Genomic DNA, 8,101 nt, shown 5'->3' with positions numbered 1-8,101 from the left:
GACTTCATTCTATCCTCTCCATTTTCTTATCAAGGATTTTTAAACACGGAATTAACAGCACCAGCCAAAGTTAAGAAAGTTGAAGGCCAATCTGGTTAATGTAATTCAATGCTACTCCCAGATTTAAAAAGGTTCATAATATTATTCAGTAAAAGTACATAAGTGCTGGTGCTCTGGAGAGTGTTGTATTTTTGAAAGGACATTAGATATGTTTATGAACATACATTATGGGTATAGGACTTTTCTTTTTAAACTAGCTTCTTGATTTTGTCATTGAAAACCTTCTGCCAAATCTTCTTACAGGAGAAAGGAAATGTCGACTCAAAATTCACCACTGAGACCTTGACCAGAACCACGCTCGACTTGTTCCTTGCAGGAACAGGGACCACCAGCCTCACACTGAGATATGCAATTCTGATTCTCCATAAATACCCAGAGACAGTAGGTAATAAAAAAGGAAATAAATGATGTAAAAAGTTTTAGTAGGTTACGGGATCAGTTTGGACAATTCCTGTCATTACTACATGTGGCAATGGTGCCCTGACTAAGAAACATGACTTTGCAGTGTGGAAATGTGTATTAATCTTAGATCTATTCACAAGAAGGAGATGTTAGTACTAAGTATATTCATACATTCCCAATTGACTAAAAGCAAGTTGTGTTGTAAATATGGGGAGAGACTTAGGCAAACAGATGGGCTACTTGTCCACTGAGCATTTACTTATTTCCTAACAGAGAAAATGCAAAAGGAGATTGATTCCGTGATTGGCCGGGACCGAAGCCCCCGCATGGCAGATCGGAGCCAGATGCCCTACACAGAGGCTGTGATCCACGAAATCCAGAGATACATTGATTTCCTTCCACTGAATGTCCCACATGCTGTGACCAGAGACACCAAGTTCAGAGACTATTTTATCCCCAAGGTCTGTTGCATTGTGTCTGAGAAAGGTCATAATCTCCTGAAAACAATTATATGTTCTATTCTTTGTATTTTATTTAATTTTCGAAAGCATTGCAATGTGATATTGAATTGGAATAGTTTGGTTTGGAAGGGGATTCTGGTAGTTATTAAGTCCAATCCATTGTATTAGAAAAGGAAAAAAAAAAAAAAAGAAAAGATTTTTCATCCTCTATGAGAAGAGGGCAGTAGAGCGTTCTATTTTTTTACATAAATGTAAGCTCTGTTCTATTTGGGAGCAATTTGAAATACTCTAAACAGACTCACCACTAAAATTCATTAAAAAAACCCCATCTTTGCCATACCAATGTCATATATTTTCACTCCTTAAGTGCTCATTTTAAACTGGTTAAACTTTGACTACCATTCTATTTAGCTCTGGGTATTTCTTAATCCCTCTTTGCTTTAGCAAATCTCCATTGTACTTTTCTTTTTTGTCACTTCAGGGCACTATGGTATTCCCTATGCTGACTTCCGTCCTACATGATAGCAAGGAATTTCCAGATCCAGAAAAATTTGACCCAGGACATTTCCTGAATGCAAATGGTACCTTTAAAAAGAGTGACTACTTTATGCCATTTTCTACAGGTAAGACTTCTTCCTATTTCAGATCCTAGACTATCCTCTCCTAGAATCTCTTTGAAAATTTCAGTGGCTCCATTGCCATGATCTGTACAGTGAGGTCTGGTGACATCTGCTACTCATTTCTGGGCAGCTGTAACCCCTGCCCTAGAGTTTCAGTTGACTTCCTTTTTTCCCAACCACAGAAGGTCCTTCAATGCCTTCTCCAAGAAGAGGTGTATAAAGTGGGACTCAGCCATGCAACTTCTCTCTCTCCAAATGTACCATCAAACAGCAGCAGAACATGAGAAACCAGAGCCTTCAAACCACCTTTGCCCACTGAGCACTCTTATTGTTCTAGACCTTTGCTTCCCAGTTTAATTCACTTGCCTCCCCAAAACGCTGCAGTGCTGGCTGTGCCTTCTGAGATGTCTGAACTGTCAAGGAACAGTGGTTAAAACCAGTTAGCAAGCAAAATACTGCGTCACCTCAATTTTTATTATTTTCTTTTCTTGCAGGAAAACGTGTCTGTGCAGGAGAAGGTCTGGCCCGGATGGAGATATTCATATTCTTAACATCCATCCTGCAGAACTTTACTTTGAAGCCTATTGTGGATCTCAAGGACATTGACATTACTCCAATAGTCACCGCTCTGGCAAGCATGCCCCGACCCTATCAGGTCTCTTTTGTTCCACGTTAGCCAAGAGAAAACTGTTGCCAGCTCCCAAACTCGTGAATGCTCTGGTTGAACAACAGTCATTTCCCAATCTGTTGAGACTGAAACACTCAGATAATTTTCTAGATACTTTATGGAGACAAAAGTGCTCAGAAAAGAAAATTGTATGGTGCTGTTATAACGACCACAGCCAGCTCTAAACAGAGACAGAGTAGGCAATGGTACAAGGAAGAACACAGCTCCCTGTGCAAAATTATACAGGTTCTCCTCTGCACCTGCCTCGCCCAGCTCTGTTTCCCATCTGGCTCCTGACGTACCAGGGTGAGTGGAGTAGCTGTCTGAGAGCCCTGCTGCTGCTGTCCCTATCACTTGATCATCTCAGCACAGCAGAACAGATGCTTGTACTCCAGGCTTTCCACAGAATCTGCTGAGGTACCTCTCTCCTCTGTACTTTCAATTTGTTTGTAACCGATTTGTAAAGGTAAGTGTAAAACAGTGAGGGTTTTTTTCTGTTAGATGATGGTCACCTAATATATTCTTGTCCCAGTACTTATTGTCTACTGTGGTGGGAATGGAGTTTATCAATGACTGGGCAGATGGGTTATCTTCTGTGTGATTGTAATGAAGGTTTGTGAAATTACAACTTATATTGCAAAATAAAAAAGTGGTACAATGAATTGTTCTTTTTCTGAGATCCCAGACCATCTTTCAGTGAAAAACCTGCATCCAAAAAGCTTGTATTTCCAAATGTTTTTGAAGTCTTGTACACTGTTGAAAATTGACTGTTTCATTTCACTCACGTATATGAAATGTCCTATGGCTCGAAGAATGAGCTGGCTAATGACCTATAAACTTCCATTCCCAATGTGGGATGATACAGGACTTATCAGAACCCCAGCTGTACTTACAGAGCTGTCCACTGTGGCAAAAAAAAAAGACAAATTAAATAATACCAGGATGCCCCCAGTGCCATTTCCTAGATAAACACCAGCTTGCATCTTCCCATTATTTTATGAAGTACATAAAGATCACTACAGCAATGTTACAATCAGGCAAAAAAATATAAACAGTGTTTACATGAATTGCCAATCATACCTGTACAGATCTAGGATTGCCATTTTCTGTCTTGATCACGTTCCCTGCAAAGTATAATATATAGTGATTACAGTGAAGGCAGAGAGCTGAATCTGTGCTATGTGGGAAAAGACAGCAACTGTAACATTACCACAATGGTATTAACTGCTTATTAACAGGCAAAACTTGTTTTCTTTGAAAGTATTAATAAGCTAGATATACCATGACTTGGTGGCATAGCATTCCAAAGGCAAAAGCCACAAATGTCACAGAATCATAGAAATAAGTTGTCTCATCTGATAAAAAGAAGAAAGCACTCTCTAATTCCTCTTTAGCTGTGCCATGACTAAAATAGCCAAAGCAAATGAGGAAGCAGCTTCCTTGTTTCAGACATCTTCCTCCATGCTGAAAAGAGGAGGCAGCCAATGCAGATCAGCAAGAAAACAGTTTTAGCACCCAGAGACTCCTCCATGATGTGAAATGGGAGTTGAGATTTGGGAAGGGCTAAAGCCGTGTCCTGGAAGCCTCACTTTGTGTCACTTGTGGTAGAAAAAGCAGTGCAATGGTAACCAAAAACTGCTTACATTAGCTCTGGGTTAACTAAAAAAATTAGCCACTGCTGGAAAGTTCTACATGTCCCACGAAGCCATACTGCTCCCTCTCCCTGCCTGCTAGTGCACAGAGCAGCCTTGGCTTTTTCTTCTCCAGCGACAGTGCAGACAGTGCATTACTTGCTCATGTGCAGAACCAGGCAGGACCATACGAATTTTCTGTGGCAAACCTGACACAGTGTCCTGTCACTTGGCCATGTGAGGAACACTTTCAAACTTGATTAATCCATTCTGCACATTGTTGCAGAATACCTCTGCAAATGCCCCAAATACCTCTCACAGAACATAAGCATCCCTGTGAGCTCAAGCTTCTAAGATGCTTCTAAGAAGCTGGGAATCAGCTACAGAAGCAACAATCAGCTGGGCAAGTACTAATGAAGAAAAGAACTGGCAAATTCTGAAACATACAAAAGTGTCCCTAAGTGAAGAACTCAGTGAAGAAATCCATGAAGCAAACAAATGTACTTCAGCATTGTCCCCATAACAGGGCAATAGCACTTGCCTGAGCTACTATTATAAATTAACGTGACATACAGAGATTAATTGGATGTCTGGACAGAAAGGACAGATGTGGATCAAGGGAGATGGGGTGATCAAAGGTAAAAACAAGCAGTTTGGAGTAGCCAGGTGTAAACTCAAATATCTTCAAATTTTTTGTTGAAGAGGAAAAGAACACGGGCAGAGCGCGTACCAAGCCTCGTGTGCACGTATATGTTACATAGCTCTTCTAGGCCGAAGGGAAGGATGCTGAGACATTTGTGAATTCCCATACAGAAGTTTCATTTAAAAGGGAAAGTTGTGAAAACAGTGGTTATATCCACAGCTCTCAAGTTAGTGATTCTCCCAGCTGGCATTTCAGATGTATTTTTGACCTCTTGGGATGTCAGTGCTCTCTTGATAACCCTACACAGTAGCATGTTAAACTATACATGACTGTTAAGAGGTTGATTTCAACCTAAGGGTTGCAAGTAGTTTTGTATGACATAGAACATTCAGAGGTTCACTAGCGCTGCTGCATCCTGAGGATGAAGCTCTCTATTGGATTACTCATAAACACCAAGGAACTTTGGTTCCGGGACTCACCTTTCTAAACGGATCTTCTGTTTGGCACACAAATACACCAGAGATGTTTTCTGACATGAGTCATAACTGTAACTCCCAAAGCTTGTGTGCTGCGGGATATACAGCCCCCCCTCAACTGAGACACACACACACACACACACACGCACCAAAGGTTTTCACTTCCTCGCGGCTGATGCCTCTTGAGTTTTCCCTGCTGACACAGCACCCCCTTCTGTCCCCCCGCAGTCCTGCCAGGAAAACATCGCGAGCACAGAAATGCTGCTTCTATTTTAAACCCAGGATATTTAAAGTGATGGTGAAGGCACTCGAGGATCATCTGCTTCACTGTCTTTAAACAGCACTAAGGAAAAGTGTCTGTCCTTACTAATTACAGTGCTGTACACTGCCCAACACAATGAGGATGTGTACCACACTGGCATATCACTAGACACTCTTTTAAACAGACTGTATTTCTTTCCTACATATCAGCACTTGTACTATTCTCAAATGCAACTCACTCAAAAGTCAGCTTGAAGTACTTACAGTCGACAGGTATGGAAAAAGTCCTCGGTGTAGGAGGCATGCCTGTTCAGTAGGCAGGGCTCTGCCAAATTAGCAATTTGGAAATTGTTAATCTGGTAGAGAAGCAACTTTCTGTGCTGGCCATGCCACTTCAAAAACTACTGGGATCACAATTCACTGCTAAAGTAGAGAAAGGATCTGCTAATTTAACTGAGGACATGATAGAGCAATATATCTTGCAATTTCACCTAAGGTCCAGGCAGTCAAAGAATGCAATTGCAACAATACTTGAGGCAGAGTTTAAAACATGTTCTCTTCTACCATCTTCAGGAGCTGGAAAAAGTCCGTCCTTCGAAAAAATACAAAACCAGCTTACATAATCTTTCCACCAGGAACTTAGGATTCCAGAGAAACAAATGCAGCAAGTTGTTTTATTGTAAATTTATAGTAATTAGTCTCCCTATGTCAAACAGATAACAGGGGATACCAAAATTAAGGGTTTTCAATATCCCTCTCATAAGTCCAAAGGCCCAAGTATCTTCTCAACACAGAGCACAATGAAGGAAAAAGTGAAGTTTTGGTCCTACTGCTATTGAGGGAAAATGTCTTTTATTGGTTACAGAGGAACTTTCCTAGACAGAATATTTCATGTGAAAAACAGGACTAACACACACATAGCCAATATCAGCACGGGTTAGGGACAGGCTTCTACTTGTCACTGCAAAACAACTGAGCAACAGAACCTCTGAGAAGAGGAGAATATTATTCAGCCTTAAGCCTGAATACAGCCTTCTGTATTCAATAGCTAGAAGAAGTTCCCAGTCTTGATGTTAGCTGCAACCAAATCCTTGGCAACATACAGAACTGCTGTTGTGCAAAACCTGAAAACAGTTTGATTCATTGCCCAACTCCAACATAAAGACTGTTTAACTTCATCGTTTCTCCAGTTTTTTGTACTTGGCTTCTGCAGAAGGAAAAAGAACAATATTTTAGTACAGGGTAGGTAAGAGCTTTGCATCTTGTAAGCTGCTACACATCTTAAAATTCAAGTTCATTTACTGGATCATTCAAAATCCTTTATTACTAATGCATTTAGGCAAATATAATTGTACAATACTTTTTTCTTAAGCACACAGTGCTTAAGTCAGACAACTAATAATTTAATCCAAGAGAACCTGGGTGCCTTTATGAATTCCTCTATTTGCAGGATTAATCACAGGTCTTTAAAATTTGGGTCACTGCATAATGTAAAAGAAAAATCAAGCCTCCCTAATAAGCTGTAGTTTAATAACACCTGTACTAGTCCACTGTAATATAACTTGTTAGATTAATCTTTTCCCAAAGGCAACTCTGCAGCTCAGATTTGTTAAACAGTTTACTTTCTTCCTTTTTAAACCCCCTTGCAAGGCACTATGCTGCTAAGTCATAAGAGTAGAGAACAATAGTTACCAAGTTTTTTGGAATATGCATCCAATTTATACGCTGCCTGCTCCAGAGCTGCAACCTGCTCCTCAATTAGGTTTATTTGTTCCAGATATGGCTGAAGATCAGCATCTTAAAAAAGCAGGAAAATTGTATCTGTCAGTTCTCAGTAATGCACTTCCAAAAAACAGTTCACGCTTGAAACACAAGAATTTCTCATTACATTCCTCAGACAGAACAATTTAAAAGCTCCTTCCTTCCCCTGCCCCAAAATTAAGTGGTGGCAGCCATATTCCAGGAAAGTATGAATTGTTTAAGAATACTGGCTAGACTCTAACACAAGTAACAACAGAACAAGGATCAAAAGAAGTGCTATTCCTATTGGATCCAAAATCTGGGGTAAACCAGGACATAGTTTCAGATGTATTTTCTCTTATGCTAGTCTACATGGTCTATATATGTGCATACATGTAATACACAAGATTAGCATTCTATAGCAGCATATCTATTTCAGTAAGTTTACTTTCCTTCAGCACCTAATGGAATGTGAACCTTCTGACTCTTAAGATGCTTCATTTCCCAAACAAGTGCACCATTCGTTATACCCCTACCATATTTGGTGTACTTACATTTTTGATTCAAATCCTTAAGATTTCTACTGATGTTTATCGCAATATCTTTCATTTCTAGGTACTTCAAGCTAGTCAGCTTATTCATGTTTTCCAAGAGTTTGTAGTCCTCACTGGTGGCTTAAAAAAGAATAAAGTTTATTTTAATTAAAGGCTGATGTGGTTTGAATCATGTGCAGACTCTTCAAGAGGACAAGAGATTTCAAACCAAGAGAAAAATGTAGAGTACAGTTTGGATGGCAATCCAGGTATAACACTTTACAAAATGAGAATGACCTTTTGTGAATTGCAAAAATCAACTAAGCTGATGAATTCACTTGTAATTTTTTTTTCTTTTGAGAAAAATTTACTAATTCCTCACATTTCTAGTCTTACTCTGTAATTTAGACACTTATGCTTACAAAACTGATAGCACAAATTCAGACTGGTCATCTGTTCCATATATCCTTCAAGTCTGTGTGAATTAGTGGTGCTGTGGAGTGCTTTCAGAATTAGAGCCTATGGAATGCACTAAGCTGGTGAGCAGTTTACTTTGCTCCAGTTAATTTTGCACAGCAGTTTATTCTAAAGCATCAATATATTGGAA

At 39.7% G+C, this 8,101-nt stretch overlaps 2 protein-coding genes across 2 annotated transcripts in view; one reads left to right on the top strand and one right to left on the bottom strand.

The window, feature by feature from the left end:
- The window catches only part of LOC113940299 (cytochrome P450 2H1-like), an 11,133-nt gene extending 8,261 nt beyond the window's left edge, over window positions 1–2,872 (top strand). Inside the window, 4 exon segments of the mRNA XM_027631424.1 lie at window positions 238–445; window positions 736–923; window positions 1,405–1,546; window positions 2,038–2,872. Coding sequence (XP_027487225.1) covers window positions 238–445; window positions 736–923; window positions 1,405–1,546; window positions 2,038–2,219 — 720 coding nt within the window. The 3' untranslated portion in view covers window positions 2,220–2,872.
- Window positions 2,873–5,841: 2,969 nt separating this feature from the next.
- On the bottom strand, window positions 5,842–7,635 carry BLOC1S2 (biogenesis of lysosomal organelles complex 1 subunit 2; the record flags this gene model as incomplete). The annotated part of the gene is made up of 3 exons (XM_027631426.1): window positions 5,842–6,428; window positions 6,914–7,018; window positions 7,516–7,635. Coding segments are annotated over 3 exons (257 nt in total), but the record flags the coding sequence as incomplete, so codon positions are not given.
- Window positions 7,636–8,101: the final 466 nt, after the last annotated feature.

The sequence above is a fragment of the Corapipo altera genome, unplaced genomic scaffold, assembly GCF_003945725.1.
Source record: "Corapipo altera isolate COAL_440 unplaced genomic scaffold, ASM394572v1 61468, whole genome shotgun sequence".
Lineage (NCBI taxonomy): Eukaryota > Metazoa > Chordata > Aves > Passeriformes > Pipridae > Corapipo > Corapipo altera.
This window is presented reverse-complemented; position numbering and strand designations above follow the sequence as displayed.